This window comes from Hippoglossus stenolepis, chromosome 9 (genome assembly GCF_022539355.2).
Source record: "Hippoglossus stenolepis isolate QCI-W04-F060 chromosome 9, HSTE1.2, whole genome shotgun sequence".
NCBI lineage: Eukaryota > Metazoa > Chordata > Actinopteri > Pleuronectiformes > Pleuronectidae > Hippoglossus > Hippoglossus stenolepis.
In genome coordinates, this window is record NC_061491.1 from 28,264,201 (window position 1) to 28,281,454 (window position 17,254).

A 17,254-nucleotide genomic window follows, 5' to 3' on the forward strand; every position below is an offset into this window, starting at 1 on the left:
GAGAGAGAGAGAGAGAGAGAGAGAGAGAGAGAGAGAGAGAGAGAGGGAGAGAGAGAGAGGGAGAGAGAGAGAGAGAGAGAGAGAGAGAGAGAGAGAGTAAATAAAAGTGAGAACATGCGAGGCCACAAAAAGCTCCAGTGTGAGCGCCCTCTACAGCAGCGGCTCAACATTACAATTTCATTAATACCAAAACTACACGACAGGAAACAGCAAATATTAACATAAATAAAATATCTCACCTTGATGGTCACTTTATAGGCCATGTACGCATTCATCCCATCACCTGGAAAACACACACACACACACACACACACACACACACACACACACACACACACACACACACACACACACACACACACACACACACACACACACACACACACACACACACAGAATAATCTAATAGTCAGCACTTTACTGCTCTTTTGATTTCCTTCCTATATTTTCATGGTTTGTTCTTTTCTCTGTTTCTCTCTCTCGTCACTCTCGACACCGAGCAGTAAAACTCAAACATGTATTAGTTCTGTAAATATACACATGTGGAGTGTTTGCTTCTTTTAAGCCGCTGCTTGTTGCACTCAGATCTCAAACTGGATCGACTGGTTCTCTCCAAGTGTTTAATGGTTTTATTTACCGTCTCGTATTGACCTTCAGGGCCTGTCAGTACTTCGGTGAGACTCCTGTGCTCAGCTCAGTGAAGATGTGAACAAACCACATTCATTCCTCAGACTTTTCCCTCAAAGAGTCAAGTTGGAAAACTACCGTGCTGCAGACGTTTGAAACTGAAAATGCTAAAGATCTGTCAGCAGATAAAGACTTTGAGGTAAAGCATCACTGACAATAAGTTTATTATAAGAAATAGCAGCAAGGGCTGGTGGGAAATATGGTCTTTGAGCATAAGGCTCATTTATGCTGCGTTTATATATACGACATCAGATTTAAATAAAGTAACCGTCCCTTTACGTTGGCGTGTTAAACTAAACATCCACTAATGAAGGCAGAGTCCAGACAGATGCTGCGTCTGCTCCTCTATCTCCACTCTCTCTCGCTCTTCTCGTCGTTGCTCTGGGATATTTCAGGATATTAACAGAATCCAGGTTTGTTAAATCAGAGTTTACTCACCAACTTTCTCAGGGTCAGACACTGATATGTTCATATCGAATGAATCGTCGACCTCCTCCTCTTCAATCTGCAGACAACAGGAACAAAACAGTTCTGAGGGTGGAGCAACACGTCCTCACTTTCTCCAGACGTTATCTCTAACCCCCATCTTTCCTCCTCTGCCCCCACCAATGTCTCCATTTCTACATTTTCTGTTCTGAGTGAGAAAAATATGTTTTTTATGCTTTGGTCAAAAGACAACAGAGTCAACCAAAGAATGAAGAACATCTAAAGTAACCAAACAGATGACACGTCACAGTTCATATAAAATAAAGGATATCAACAGTGTATGAAGGAGAAAAATCATGAAAATTACAATGATGTTTATTCTGGTATCAAGCTAAAAGTCTCTGAATCTGCCTGAAGCTGAAATCTGCAAACGCATTATGTGCTTCATTTCATTTAATCACCTTCAAAGATTTACCTGAAAGGATCAGATCGAAAAGATAAAACTAGCAGAGTGTGTGTGTGTGTGTGTGTGTGTGTGTGTGTGTGTGTGTGTGTGTGTGTGTAGTCACCTCGTCGAAGGAGGAGTGTGTGAACATGTCATCGTGACCGATGCAAGGGGTGATGACGGAGGTGGGAGGGGTGATGGGGGTGATGGCGGGGGACGGACCGTCGGACAACAGGACGTCTCTCTCTGGACTGTCCAACGAAACCTCCTCTGTGGCCTCTGCGACAACACAAACACACAGTGTGTTAGTGAGTGTGTACGTGTGTGACTGTGTGTGTGTGTGTGTGTGTGTGTGAGTAGTTACCTGCAAACAGGTCTTCGGGGTCGTCATCAAATAGTGAATCTTGTTTGGGTCCGTTTGAGTTGGTGCTGATGTCTTCAGCAGGAAGACTGGCTGGTCCTGACTGAACAAAACACACACACACACACAGACACACAAACCCATGAGATTTGTTAAGTGATATTCGATAAGATTGATTTTTATATAAAGAAATATCACAAATAATCATAATACTCTCGAGTTCCGTCATAATAAACATCCTCAGGTACCTAAACTACTTCATTTGAGTCAGAAACTCTTTCTGGTGGAGAACCACAAACTGAACCAGTGTGCAGGTCCAGGTCTGATGACCAGAACCACATCGACTGCAAAGAGCAGGAGGAGCTTCTGAGGAGCATCTGAGGAACCAGCAACCGAAACGTGTTCTACAGGAGGAAGCTGAGCCAGAAAACAAAGAGCGAAGGACTGAGATCACAGACACGAGCGGCCGCCAGGACCTTACTGATCATATGACATTATATATATATAAAATATATAATGTATGTATATATATATTATAGGATTCAACCCTCACCTGAATGTTCCTGACACTTTACTGCTGTGATCGAGTCTGACTCGATTGCACTGATTTAAATTCTTATTCACGTGTCAGAAACAAGAACTAACTAACTAACTAACTAACTAACTAACTAACTAACTAACTAACTAACTAACTAACTAACGCTTGAAAGTAAAAACACCTGAACAGACGAGCTCCAGGAGCAGAGAGATTTTCAGCTGAGACGACAGAAAGACGAGAGGAAATGAGTGATGATAACGAGGAGCTTCCTCCGTCCTTACTCAGCAACCACACAGACAGAGGAAACACACACACACACACACACACACACACACACACACACACACACACACAAAGACCTGTGTATTCATCTAACAACCATTACAAAACTGTTCATCACTCCCAGTTAAATAAATACATAAATAAATAATAATATTTTTTTCTTTAACGCCATTTGCTTTCATTGAACTTTGGAAACCAGTACTTTTTTTTGTTGTTGTATTTTTCATCTATGAAAACGCATAAAACAAATAAATGCCAATTAAATATAAGTTATAAAACAGAAGCAACGTTAGATATTAAATCTACGTGTGAGGGTTTGAAGGCTCCTGGTGAAAGTCCCGTCTTCAGCTGACGTCGTAAAGCGTCTCCGCTAGAAAACCTTCGCCAATTAAAATCACATGTAAATTAAAAATCACCAGGAAGAAAACATGTTGCTCAATTTATACTGCTCCTGCTTCTTGGTGGGAAAAAAACATTCTAAAAGAAATCTGAATATTAATTTACATGACCATTACCATCTAAACCAGTTCGGCTGTATTTTAAAATGTTAATTTTATTTATCAAATACTCAACATATATAAAAGTGAAATATTCTTCTCCATGTGAATGAGTGACACAGAAGCTGAATCTTGTGAAAACTTTAAACTAGTGAGTGAAACATTTTAAACTGTCGTCACCAGAGTAAAAGACAAACAGCAGGAAGTCGTGGAGGGGACATGAGGACGCGTGGAGAGGAAGTTCAGGTCAGAGTGAAAACGCCGTCACACAGAAATGTGACCCCGGTCGACCCGGGGGTTTTAAAAACATTTCTGGGAACGAGAGCAGCTCAGACGACGTCGTCCAACGTGCTCACATCAGCACTAAGTAAAGAGGAGAAGATCCATGACGTCACAGCAGGTCTGACAGAGGCACCAGCTGTTCCTAATAAACTGACACCAGAACTTCAGAATCCACTGTTTAATACGGCTGAGTTTATTCAGACCTCGCTGCTGATTGAACAACACGTCTGACGTTTCCTTTAACTTATGATGACAAAATGCCGCAGTGTAAATATAATGAATGAAGACGCCGGCAGCGTTTACTCTAGTTCCATAAAAGCCTTGTTTTCACTTTTCAAGTCGTCTTCCAGCAGGAAGTGAAACTTCACTGGCTTCTGTTATTTACCTGCAAGGAAACAGGAAGTGAGGCTTCAACAACCGAGAGGCGAAACGTTTATATCGTCAATTAAAGAAACTTTCATTTCCTCCGGTGAGAGTCTGAAACATGTTCCTGTGGACTCTGACTCTACAGCTGTTTTCAGACTTGACCTCCAGAGGTCGTCTGTAGAACTGGGTCCGGACTTTCTCAGGAGTTTGTCTTTCACCTGCCGCTCAGATGCCTTCACCACAACACAGAAACCACCGGAGCGTTCAGAGACAGGAAGCCACAGATTCATTCTGCTGCGGAGGTCACGAGTTTCCTTCTGTCAACAAACGCTCTCTTCACATCTTAGCCAGTGTTTGTATTTGTGCGGCAAAGCCTTTTCATCTGGACGTGTTTGTGTTGTGTTTGTGTTGTTTTAGCATCGTGTGTTGGAAACGTCATGAACACGACCTCTCGCTGAATCCAGTGGAGAATCTCCTGCTGTGTTCTCACATCGGCTCCTCCAGACTATCTGCAGGAGAAAGTCCAGAGGATCAGGAGGAATCCAGAGGAATACAGAGGAGAATCAGGAGGAATCAAGAGGATCTCCTCCAGAGAATCAGGAGAATAAAGAAGATCTCCTCCAGAGAATCAGGAGGAGAATCAGGAGGAATCAAGAGGATCTCACTCCAGAGAATCAGGAGGAATAAAGAAGATCTCCTCCAGAGAAACAGGAGGAGAATCAGGAGGAATGAATCAGGAGGAATCAAGAGGATCTCACTCCAGAGAAAGAGGAGGATCTCCATCCAGAGAATCAGGAGGAGAATTAGGAGGATCTCCATCCAGAGGATCAGGAGGAATCAAGAGGATCTCCCTCCAGAGAGTCAGGAGGAATCAAGAGGATCTCACTCCAGAGAAAGAGGAGGATCTCCATCCAGAGAATCAGGAGGAGAATAAGGAGGATCTCCTCCAGAGGATCAGGAGGAATCAAGAGGATCTCCTCCAGAGGATCAGGAGGAATCAGAGGGGGAATCAAGAGGATCTCACTCCAGAGAATCAGAAGGATCTCCTCCAGAGGATCAGGAGGAATCAGGAGGATCTCACTCCAGAGGATCAGGAGGATCTCCCTCCAGAGGATCAGGAGGAATCAGGAGGATCTCCCTCCAGAGGATCAGGAGGATCTCCAGTGTTCTGAGGTCTGGGAGCAGCGTGTGGAGAAGGTGGATCAGTACGAACGCTTCATTCCACCTGAAATCAAACTGAAACAAACACGATGATGTTTCACTTTGTGTCTGAAGACTCGCTGGGTGCTTGTTATTTCCCAGCCGGTCCTGAAGGCAGCGCCCTCACCTGTGTGACTGTCACCTGACGGACAGGGACACGCCCACTCTGCGTCTTGCGCCGCGCACATGACCCTGCGCGGCTCCCGTAGCTGTGCGGGACACCGTTACTGCGGGATCACGGCGCCACGCACCGACACGGCGTCACGGTGACACTCACGCACCAAACCCCGTTCAGAAAACCCCCGATTTAACGGCTCCGTCGCTCCGCGTCAGCTGGAGGCTTCACGCCCTGACCGCCTCTCTCCCCTCGGCCTCCCCGTCATCTCCTCCTCCTCCTCCCGCTCACCTCCTCCCGTGCGGCCGCCGGCTCCGGGAACAGGTCCTCGGCCTCCTCCAGCTCCTGGAAGTCGGTGCGCTCCGGTGCAGGCTCCCTGCTCGTGTCCGCCATGTTCGCGTGGGTCCTGCGGCGGGTTGTGATGGAGGCTGACGCCGACACTCAGCCCGACGCTCAGCCGGAAAACAGACGAGTGTGACGGGCAGAGGGAGGAGAGAGGAGCGGGGCGTCCGGAGGGTCACACCGCTGTCATGTGACCTGCAGAGAGGAGGCAGCGAGGAGTCACTCCGCGGCGGATTCCGGGGACCGTTTCCTGAAGAGACGGGTCTGAATATGAAGAATCAAGAACAAATAAACAAACAACAATAAGAAGACGACAAAAATAATAAAGCTTGTGAAAAAATTATATTTATTTATGGTTTCATTACTACATTTAATTATTTATTTATGCATTTCATTATTTATGATTGGGTCATTTTCATGCTTATAAACTTTAGTTGACGTAAAAATATAAAATTACAATACAACAAATTACAGATGGTGGTTTTTTTTGTCAAAGCCTACACGTGTGTCTAAATAATTATAGGGTGAATGTGTGTAAATTGAAATTATTATATATAAAACCATGGAAAACAAAACTTTCTAATACATTAGAGCAAATTTACATTAAAGCAAATTTACTTTGAATTAAAATCCCTCGTTAAAGGCATGAAATTAATTGATAAAAAAAAAGATGAAAAACATCAACATAAGTTCATTAAAACAAATTTAATTATTTTTCGAATAAAATAAACTATTGACATATAGAAAAGTCTGATAAAGGAAACAATGGAAAATAAAATATATGTAACATTATAATAATAATAATCTAATTTAATTAAATCTGAACTTTAAGTAAAACTAAATGCATTTAATGATAGATTTTCAACAGGTTAATTTTAATTTGCATTTTGTTCCAAAACCAAAAAAAAGTAAGAAAAACACTTAATTATTCGAATGAAAACAAGGTTCAGTAAATAAAAGATTTACATTCATGTGCAGGAGATAAAACTGTAATCATCGTTTTATCATTAAATATTCATATTAAAATTCACCATGATTCTCTCTGTATTTTAAATAGTATGTTGCCTTCTTTTTATTCTTATTTTTGATTATTCTGATTTCAGTTCAAACCTTGATTTGCGGTGGATTTGATGTTTGTGTCTTTTTATTGGTACATCCTCAAATGGACGATCTTTGAGGCGGAACCCTCGTTGAGCCTGGACAGATGACGCGTTTCAGTCGGATCAAATTCAGCGACGCACCAACACTTCTGCGCAGGGCGGAAACCGCCAACAGCGACAGTGACCTGGATAAAGTTAGTTTTTATTTTTAATAAGTTTTATTAGTGACGCAGTGAGAATCCGAAGCGGCGCAGGAAACGTCACGTGATTTAAACTTCAAGTTGCACCTCTGTAGCTCTGCTAGCATCGTGTTAGCATGGATGCTAGCATGGATGTTAGCGGTGAAACGGTGAGGATGAACCCAGGAGCAGAGGTCCAGCACCGGGCACAGGAGGAGGACGAGGAGGACGAGGAGCTGGAGGAAGATGGGGAGTGGGAGGAGCTGGATGATGAGGAGCTGGATGATCTGGAGCTGGAGGAGGTGGAGAAGGAGTTAGCGAACATGACGGTGAAAGGTGAAACCACAAGTTTACTCAGTATATTAGGAACATCTGGCTAATGCTAATGTTGATGCTAATGCTAACTGCGCCTGACACCAAACTTCTGCAGTTTGACATCATGTGTGGAAATAATGAATCTTAAACCGGGACTCGAACCTTCATCATCTCGTATCAGCCGTATCCTATATAGAGATATAGATATATAGATATATATATATAGAGAGAGAGAGATATTGTCAATAACCTTTTATTCGTAGACACCAACATTCTTGTATTAACCCGATAGAGACAATTAGTCTGAATAAGAAACTTACATGTAAACACTATTTTCTGATTTACCTGAATGAGGTCAATCTCATAATGTGGACATGTTTACCTTTTAACTGCAGCAGAACATCATAGAAGTCTCACAGGACTTTGCGACATCGACTTACGACAGTTACAACAGCACGTAAACAAGATGTGAAAATAAGAGTGGTAGCTTTTGTAAAACTAGAAAAGAAAAACACAAAATGGTGAAAGACGAAACCATCGTACATTAAAGTATTTCAGGTTGCGGTTTTAAAACTGGCAGAATAGCGACAGGATCTTGATCGCCCCCCAGTGGTTGGCTGGAATGTTGGTCATAAACCCCGCCTCCTCTATGTTAGCATACGGGACATGAATCAAACTAAAACGTTCCTCCCCCAGATGTGCTGAGGAAGGTTCAGGCCGTGCAGACGGACGCCACCACAGAAGAGTCGGGCGTCAACACGGAGGCCGACTGGGAGAGCCAGGTGTCGGCCATGTTGGATTACAGCGTCAGCCTGTCGGAGGAGTACGGCGGCCTGATGAGGAAGCAGGGCGAGGAGGAGGCGGAACAAGAGAAACACAAACAACAACTGCAGAAGAAGAAGGAGGAGGCCGCACGACAGCACCAGGTCAGACTGACCCTCACAAACAAGACGTGGTTTCATATTTCTAGAAGTATCAAGTTACTTGTCTCCAACCGACTGAGCGCCGCATTATTTCCCCTCCAGTGAACCAACAAGCTTCTGCTACTTAACCTCATGTTTGAAACTTGGTTGGAGAACTTGTCACGATTCAGGCGTGATTTCGTTTGATGTGTGGATGCTACAGTTGGTGTCTGGCCTGTGTTTCACCATCAGACTGTGTGTTTCAGGCGGTCATGGACAAACTGGAGTCTGTGCGAGTCAAACTGCAGCTGAACAACTCCAAGGTCATCAAGAAGAGCTTCTTATCCAAAAAACAAGAGATGACGTCAGAGAAGGACAGAGCGGAGGAGGAGAAGAAGAGGTAGAAACCACTGACACTGTCTGTTCTGCTGAATCGTCTGTGGTATAACCAGGAGATTCCAGAGCTTTTGGTGATAAGGGCTGGAAACAACAACTGATCTTTCCACATCTTTCCTCTGGAACAGGTTGGCCAATGAGCTGCAGGAGAGCGAGCGGAAGCTGGCGGCGCTCACAGAGGAGCAGAGCGAGGAGCAGCGCAGGTGGCAGGAGGAGCTGGAGGAGCTGAGGCAGGAGATGGAGCGTGTGAGGACGGAGGCGCAGGAGGCGGAGCTGCAGGCCTTACAGGACGAGAAAGCCGCGGTGGAGAAGCAGAGGGACGCAGCTATAACTCACATCGATGTCTGGCTGAAAGAGGTACAGACATCAGAGCTTTTATTTTGAAGAGTTAAATGTTTGTAAATATGAACTTTCACGTGGAACAAATAAAATAGAGGCAGAGAGTGGACGTGATTAAAGACGGATAACGTGTCCTCTCGTGTCGTAGCTGGGTCAGTACCTGAACGCTCTGCGGGTGGAGTCTCCTCAGCAGTATCACCACGAGAGGCTGAAGTGGGAGAAGAAGGAAGCTGCGGTGCGGAGGAGTCAGGCCGAGCTCCAGAGCCGCTTCCAGGAAGTGATGCAGCAGCTCCAGCAAGGCCGAGAATTAGAGACCCTCACAAAGGTCACCGTCCCAACTCTGCCGCAGGTCCCCACGGTGAGACACGTGACATCATACGCTTTTAATAACAGACACACACCCGGAGGCTAACAACTGTTTCCACCGTATCAACCACGGTATCAACCAAGGTAACCATGGTAACGTGGTTGATACCCTGGAAACTACGAGCTGCTGTTCGCTCCATCGACACCGACAGGATGTTTTTATGTTGATCCTAAGAAAGGTCGTAGTTCGAACTCTTCATCTTTTTAAACGTCAACATGACAGACGTTTAGAAAACGTGACGCTCTGATAAATACTTTGCTCTGATTGTTGAGATCACATTGATCAGCTGTGTTTCCTCCCGCAGGTCGAGCTGAGGATCAATCAGCTGATCCAGACACTGGTTCAGCCGCAGTTTGGGCCCCCCCATCCTCCTCCCATGGCGATGGTCCGATCCTTCCCCCCTCCACATTACTACCAGGACCAGTACCAGCCCCCTTACCGACCTCCGTTCCGTCAGCGCTACCCGCACCCACGACACCTCCCGCCACCCGATCCCTACTTTCATCCTGAACACTTCTTCCAACCGCAGTTCCAGCCGCACATCAGAGCGCCACTGAGGGTGACGCCCCCTCTCAGTCTCTCCCCCTCCCCTCCTGTTTACCCTGTAGCTCCTTCACCGCCTCCCACCGCTGCCGCCTCCGCTACGTCAGCCACCTCCGCCCCCGCCGGCAAATTGGACAAAGTCCTGGAGAAGCTCGGGACTCGCTTCCCACAATGCAACAAGGCTCAGCTGACTCAGCTGCTGCAGCAGGTGAAGAGCTCCCGCGGCACGTTAGCTGGCATGTCCATGGAGGAGGTCATGGAGCAGGTCGGTGTGAAGCTGGCCCAGAACGAGAGGGTGGCCCCGGGGCCCATCGGCCGGCCCTTGCCCCTGGGCCCGATCCAGAGGCCGCCGCCCTCCCCGCAGAGAGCCAGATCGGCGTCGGGTGGAGGTCCGAGTACCGGGGCCCGTAAACTCTGCCTGATGTGCCAGAACGCCGTGGAGCCAGAGAGCCGCCACCCGCTGAGCTGCTCCCACACCATCCACAAGGACTGCATCCGCATGTGGCTGCAGTCGAGCAAGAACAACTCGTGTCCCTTCTGTCCCGCCAAGTGACCCCGGGACATCACCGAGCACGAGAGCAGCATGCTGACGTCACCACTGCTTTACAAAGCACCAAACTAATGATGAACATTGATTGATTATCGGTATATGATAATTCATAAATGATCATGTGACTGTAAATTAAAGTTTTCTGTATGATAACTTTTTTGTGGAATTTATCAATTTTTTAAATAAAAGATATAAAAGATATTAAATGTTTTCATAATAATAATAATGCCAGTTTATTATTGACCATAAAAACCAACGTAGACTCTGGATCCAGAAAGTGAAGCCAATGCTGAAGTGAAACTTGTCTTCTGTGTAGTGACCAGCAGGGGGCGACTCCTCTGGTAGTTTCTACAGAAAGTGACTACTTCTCACTTTATAACGTCAGTAAACATTCAGGAGTTTCTGTCTCAGTCTCTAGTTTCAAGTCTTCTTCAAACAGCTGATGTTCATTTAGTGAATTATGATCATTTAGAGTCAAACAGACCATAAAGCACCGGATGTGGGGGTGTAGGCTCTGAGTCTACGTCCAGTTCAAACCAATGAGTGACTCCGCCTCCAGTGGTAAAAGTTTTTCTCACGTACAAATGTTGATGAAGTGTTTGTATCTTTAGGTTTTAAGTAAAAACGAAATGTCGCAGTGTAAAAACAGACGTGAGTGTTGTTATGACAGATCTGCTCTGTGGACACTTTCCTCCTCTGCAGCAGATCAACATGAGTTGATAGAGTATTTAGTGATTTACTGATATTTAGGGATCAATAACCTCCAGCAGCTGAAAGTTTGTGTTTCTCTGATGACGTCTGTACAAACTGTTTATCATCATTAGGGCCCGAGCAGCGACGGTGGGAGGCCTTATTGAAATTGTAAGGATTTTTCTTATTATTTTTCCGACAACAGAAGAGGCTTTTTGAGGGCTTCAACATGCTCAAATAGTTACCAAAGTTTGTAGAAAGTTAGAAAGTGGTGAAAATGTACGTATTCTGGAGTATTTAGAAATGGGCGTGGCAAAATGGCCTCGACCCATCTGCACAAAGATCCCTGGGAGCGGAGAGTTAGGAGACAAGGAGTTTAGGAGACAAGGAGAGTTAGGAGACAAGGATCACAAGCAGCAAGGATGGTGAGAAAATATGAGGATAGAGATAAGATGGAGATTCAAGTCCCGTCTCCCGTCGTCATGGGAATGACTCAACAACAAGATGGACGAACAATATCTGTAGTTTTCAGCCGCCATAGTAGTTACTGTTTTATTTGCATGTGTGCAGGCATACAGCTGTTTTTGATGAATGTTTATTATGTAGGGTTATGGCTGTGTTAACTTAATAAATGTTTATATTGATAAAAAAAAATCTATATCCACAAACATTTTATAGAAGAGAAGAAAATTTGATATATATGTTGTTTTAATAATGTTGGCAGCTTTGATAGAGTTTGACATATGCATACCTGGAAAACCATGAGAACCAAACTGCTGGTGCGTGCACGTGCACATCTGGAACGGTTTCTCACTTTCTTCTTCTGCTGCTGTGTCATTTGTGAATTTCCTCTCCGGAGGATAAATAAAGGTGCGTCTTGTCTTATCTTATCCTAAATACATCAACATATGCAAGAAATTATTTTTTTTATCTTTTTATTTGGTGCGATACTATCATTGTGAGGACATTATTATTTTTCATGATGTTTTGTAATCAAATTGTAAATCCCTCCATTAACCTTGACAGTCCTCACAGCAGGTGAAGAAGGTAAAGTCAGCACAGCTGCTGGGGATGTTGGCGCCGCTGACTTCTTCCACCTCCTTCTTCCACCTCCTTCTTCCACCTCCTTCTTCCACCTCCTTCTTCAACCTCCTTCTTCCACCTCCTTCTTCCACCTCCTTCTTCCACCTCCTTCTTCAACCTCCTTCTTCCACCTCCTTCTTCCACCTCCTTCTTCCACCTCCTTCTTCCGCCTCCTTCTCAACCTCCTTCTTCCGCCTCCTTCTTCCGCCTCCTTCTCAACCCCACAAAGCGGCGGACTCTCTTCCAGAATGAAGCCTTCTTTGGTTTCTCTGTCTTCTCAGGCAGCCCCGTCTCCTTGGGTTTGGGATCGGAGAACATTGGAGAGAGACTCGTCCTCAGTGAGCTCAGTGCTGGAAACATCAGCTATATATCTTTGGAAGTCCTCATCATAAGTAGCGCTGAGCTTCTCCAGTTTTCTAGGAGAACATTCTTCTTCTTCTTATCCTCCTGAAGCTCGGTGTTGAACTTCTCCTGATTGGTTACTTGACTTTGGTAGAATTCTTCAAAGGAAGCTATGAAGTTCTCCGTGTCTTCTTGGAGCTCGGTGTTGAAGTTCTCTTGGTTGGTTACTTGACTTTGGCAGTCTTCAGTGTCAACCCCCTGACTCTCACCACAGACCTCAGCATAGAACTGAGCTTTCAGCTCCTCCATCTCTTGCTGCAAAATGGTTTCCTGCTCAGAAGCGTTTTGCTGCATGAGTCTCATTTCTTCCATCTGCCCACGGAGAGAGTCCTGCTCATCCCTCAGGTGTTTCACCAGGAGCTCATCCTGTAACACTCTCTCGTCTTGGAACCTTATTTGTATCTCAAGCTCATTCTGGTAGTGGTCAACCTTCTGCCCGGCAGCGAGAACATCAGCTTTATAGCTTTCGCTCATGTAATGGTACAAAGCTCTGAGCTTCTCCAGCTCTTCTTCCAGATCGTTCTTCTTCTTCTTCTCCTCCTGAAGCTCGGTGTTGAACTTCTCCTGATTGGTTTCTTGACTTTGGTAGTATCCGAAAAGGAAGCTATGAAGTTGTCCATCTCTTCTTGGAGATCGTTCTTCTTCTCCTTCTCCTCCTGAAGCTCGGTGTTGAACTTCTCCTGATTGGTTTCTTGACTTTGGTAGAATTCCTCAAAGGAAGCTATGAAGTTGTCCATCTCTTCTTGGAGATCGTTCTTCTTCTCCTTCTCCTCTTGAAGCTCGGTGTTGAACTTCTCCTGATTGGTTTCTTGACTTTGGTAGAATTCATCACAGGAAGCTATTAGGTTCTCCATCTCTTCTTGGAGAAGCTTGTTTTATCCTTCTCCAGCTGAACCTCATTGTTAAACTTCTCCTGGTTGATGATGTGTGCCACCTTCAGCTCCTCGTAGTCTTTCTGAAGGTCTTTTTCTTCTTCCTCTTGATGGTGTCGTTCACCTGAGAGGCGATCTTTGTGGCGCTGAGGGTTTCTGCATTGCTGTACCTTTGTAGCATCTCCAGCTCTTGCTTTGTTTCCTTTCCTCTGTTAATGAACATTTCTTTTAGCTTCTTCTGTCGAACCAGCTCTTGTTTGTGCTCCTCCAACTCTTGGCCCAGTTGGATCCTCCAGTGGTGCTCTGTACTACCGTAGGCCCTCTCCTTCGCCAGCAGGTCTAGGAGGTAGCTTATTTGTTGAGACATACAAATAGAGTTCTGCTGAATCGAACCTGGGGTTTGACTAGTCTCCACGTTTGGGTGACAAAACCTTCCATCACTGGTTTAATCGATTCAGTTTGAAATAGAAAGTTATTCTGAACAGATTTCTGCGTCAGTAGAAGTTTTCCCTCTCTCACAGTCACTTTCTGAAATCGATGTGGCATTATCCTTTGTACAGATGGTATATCTCCTCTTATTTGCTATATATTAGAGACCTAATGATAAAAGGTATTTAAGGAACATTTACGATCAAAGAGCATGAGCCTTTGATACAGAGCATCGAACACTTTAACATTAAAGGCGTCTTTGATTTTAAACAGTCCTTTTCTTTTAAATGTATTTTTGGGGCTTTTTATAACCTTTATTTATTTATTTTTATAGGACAGAGGCTTAGTTGTGAAAGGGGGACAGAGAGAGAGTGGGGGGGCATGCATACCTCCTTGGGGCAGCAGCTCTACCAGTTAGGCTACACGCCGCCCCAAACAGTCCTCTTCTTCCAGAACATTCCATTTGTTCCATGATTTCTTTATTTTTGCATGTTTACTTTCAATATATTTCATAGTCATATTTCATCACAAAATGCAAACATCTAGATTAATAATCGTGGTTTCCCCTAAATGTATTATTATTCTCATCAAGATCCATGAATTATTCTCTGTGAAATCAGTGAAAATGTAAAATAAATCTTTTGTCTCACATTGTTTAAGACAGTGAAATAAAACTGTGAATCCACAATTACTGCTGGTTGGAAAAGTCTAAAATTCCATAATCTGAATTTAAAGTCTTAAATACGTTAAAATATTACATACAAAGTATTAATTATGTTTAGCTATGTCCGAATTATTTTAATGTTCATAGATATATTTGCCAATATATTGGTATTGGATTTTTTGCTCCCCACTATCAACATTGGAATCTGCACCACGAGTCCACATAGGACGGGCTCTCAGGTTTTAGGACGGAGCAGGTAGATGAGTCGGTTCGGGCCCAAACCTAAACCTAGACCCAACCCTAACCTGAAAACCAAGTCTTAACCTTCAAACAGTCCTTTGAGTTTGTGAGGAACAGACAAAATGTCCTCACAATGATGTATCGGACCAAAATGTGGCCTCAAAACTATAGATAGACATGCACACGTTTATCATAATGATGAATCTGACCCGGGACAAACGAGATCACTTGAAGTTTCCACAGTGGAGGAGGCGGAGCGACACGGCTCCGTCATATCTCTGTTTTTCAAATAATCTGTTTTCTCTCTATTCTTTTTACAATAATTCATTGACAGAAAAACCCGTCAATGATATGAATTTCTTTAATTTATCATCTAGGGTAGCAGGGCTTCATCTGATTGGCCAAATATATTGACACGCAGAGTGTGAATGCGTGGCGCATCGAACACCATTTAGCACAGTTTTTGCCGCCATTTGCGATATGTCTATCGCCCATGTTGATATCGCAATGATTTTTATCATGCAGCCCAAACAAAAACATTATCCCTAACATTAACTATGACCATTTCCTGGCTATAACATATAACCTTAACCTAACCACAATTCACATCTCACCACTAACCTTATCCAGGAGCTCCGTCCCCATGAGGTCCACTGGTCCTGAAGATTAGTGTTTATGCTGGAAAACGTCTTGAATAGGAAACAAAAACCAAAACACAAACAAGCACACGTACACACACACACACACACACACACACCATCTGCTGGGGGTTTTAAAGATAATATTTACTCCAGTGTTACTATATAGGACACATTTTTGAAAAATAATTAGAGACATGATAGAGTCACACAACTAGTTTTCTATTTAGAAATTATATAGAATGATTCTCGATCACTGTTATATTTGTAAACAACACACATACACATGTGATAGTCCCATAAACAAACAAATAAACACCTGAGACATTATTGGCTGTTATACTTTAAAAGTATGACATTTAGATTTTAGATTTTTCTCTTTATCTCTTCCAGTTTTATTGTCCCATATTACATTTAAGCTATTTTATTTGTACTGTCTATACTTTTCAATATTTTATTTCAGTGTATATAATGTAAACATTATGTTACATTAAATATATTATGCAGAGACACTATTATTTATTGTTTTTTATTTTTAAATTGTATATTTTTAATCTACAAAGTGGACTATGCACAATGATCAAATAAATGTCGCCCGTAAACTCTGCCTGATGTGCCAGAACGCCGTGGAGCCAGAGAGCCGCCACCCGCTGAGCTGCTCCCACACCATCCACAAGGACTGCATCCGCATGTGGCTGCAGTCGAGCAAGAACAACTCGTGTCCCTTCTGTCCCGCCAAGTGACCCCGGGACATCACCGGACACGAGCAGCATGCTGACGTCACCACGCCCACTGCTTTACAAAGCACCAAACTAATGATGAACATTGATTGGATATCAGTATATGATAATTCATAAATGATCATGTGACTGTAAATTAAAGTTTTCTGTATGATAACTTTTTTGTGGAATTTATCAATTTTTTAAATAAAAGATATAAAAGATATTAAATGTTTTCATAATAATAATAATGCCAGTTTATTATTGACCATAAAAACCAACGTAGACTCTGGATCCAGAAAGTGAAGCCAATGCTGAAGTGAAACTTGTCTTCTGTGTAGTGACCAGCAGGGGGCGACTCCTCTGGTAGTTTCTATAGAAGTCTATAGAAAGTGACTTCTCACTTTATAACGTCAGTAAACATTCAGGAGTTTCTGTCTCAGTCTCTAGTTTCAAGTCTTCTTCAAACAGCTGATGTTCATTTAGTGAATTATGATCATTTAGAGTCAAACAGACCATAAAGCACTGGGTGTGGGGGTGTAGGCTCTGAGTCTACGTCCAGTTCAAACCAATGAGTGACTCCGCCTCCAGTGGTAAAAGTTTTTCTCACGTACAAATGTTGATGAAGTGTTTGTATCTTTAGGTTTTAAGTAAAAACGAAATGTCGCAGTGTAAAAACAGACGTGAGTGTTGTTCTATGACAGATCTGCTCTGTGGACACTTTCCTCCTCTGCAGCAGATCAACATGAGTTGATAGAGTATTTAGTGATTTACTGATATTTAGGGATCAATAACCTCCAGCAGCTGAAAGTTTGTGTTTCTCTGATGACGTCTGTACAAACTGTTTATCATCATTAGGGCCCGAGCACCGACGGTGGGAGGCCTTATTGAAATTGTAGGATTTTTCTTATTATTTTTCCGATAACAGAAGAGGCTTTTGAGGGCTTCAACATGCTCAAATAGTTACCAAAGTTTGTAGAAAGTTAGAAAGTGGTGAAAATGTACGTATTCTGGAGTATTTAGAAATGGGCGTGGCAAAATGGCCTCGACCCATCTGCACAAAGATCCCTGGGGAGCGGAGAGTTAGGAGACAAGGAGTTTAGGAGACAAGGAGAGTTAGGAGACAAGGATCACAAGCAGCAAGGATGGTGAGAAAATATGAGGATAGAGATAAGATGGAGATTCAAGTCCCGTCTCCCGTCGTCATGGGGAATGACTCAACAACAAGATGGACGAACAATATCTGTAGTTTTCAGCCGCCATAGTAGTTACTGTTTTATTTGCA

At 43.7% G+C, this 17,254-nt stretch overlaps 2 protein-coding genes across 5 annotated transcripts in view; one reads left to right on the top strand and one right to left on the bottom strand.

The window, feature by feature from the left end:
- snx2 (sorting nexin 2) overlaps window positions 1-5,739 on the bottom strand; it is an 18,323-nt gene extending 12,584 nt beyond the window's left edge. Inside the window, exons 1-5 of one of the 2 annotated variants that reach the window (XM_035165292.2) lie at window positions 5,491-5,739; window positions 1,923-2,022; window positions 1,683-1,837; window positions 1,126-1,192; window positions 240-283 (exon numbers count right to left, since the gene is read on the bottom strand). In XM_035165292.2, the coding sequence (XP_035021183.1) occupies window positions 240-283; window positions 1,126-1,192; window positions 1,683-1,837; window positions 1,923-2,022; window positions 5,491-5,592 (468 nt within the window). In that variant the 5' untranslated portion in view covers window positions 5,593-5,739. The remainder of the gene's footprint in view (window positions 1-239; window positions 284-1,125; window positions 1,193-1,682; window positions 1,838-1,922; window positions 2,023-5,490) is intronic. The other variant, XM_035165293.2, reaches the window with a different exon arrangement.
- Window positions 5,740-6,731: 992 nt separating this feature from the next.
- Window positions 6,732-16,195, top strand: rnf214 (ring finger protein 214). Of its 3 annotated transcripts, none has more exons than XM_035165270.2 (7): window positions 6,732-7,156; window positions 7,832-8,061; window positions 8,304-8,437; window positions 8,562-8,790; window positions 8,921-9,130; window positions 9,444-10,169; window positions 15,928-16,195. In XM_035165270.2, exons 1-7 carry the CDS (start codon window positions 6,958-6,960, stop codon window positions 15,991-15,993), a joined length of 1,794 nt encoding a protein of 597 aa, XP_035021161.1. In that variant the 5' UTR covers window positions 6,732-6,957; the 3' UTR covers window positions 15,994-16,195. The 3 variants fall into 3 exon arrangements, with proteins under 3 accessions (XP_035021161.1, XP_035021160.1, XP_035021159.1); XM_035165269.2 differs by having other exon boundaries at window positions 9,444-10,105; window positions 15,864-16,195; XM_035165268.1 differs by lacking the exon at window positions 15,928-16,195 and having other exon boundaries at window positions 9,444-10,433.
- The last annotated feature ends 1,059 nt before the right edge of the window (window positions 16,196-17,254 follow it).

Bases quoted from the DNA above. Each gene is read 5' to 3' on its own strand.
- rnf214 (XM_035165270.2), top strand. From the start codon at position 6,958: ATGGATGCTAGCATGGATGTTAGCGGTGAAACGGTGAGGATGAACCCA. The intron at 8,062-8,303 runs GTCAGACTGACC...TGTGTGTTTCAG, and splicing joins AGGCCGCACGACAGCACCAG to GCGGTCATGGACAAACTGGA. The intron at 8,791-8,920 runs GTACAGACATCA...CTCGTGTCGTAG, and splicing joins TCGATGTCTGGCTGAAAGAG to CTGGGTCAGTACCTGAACGC.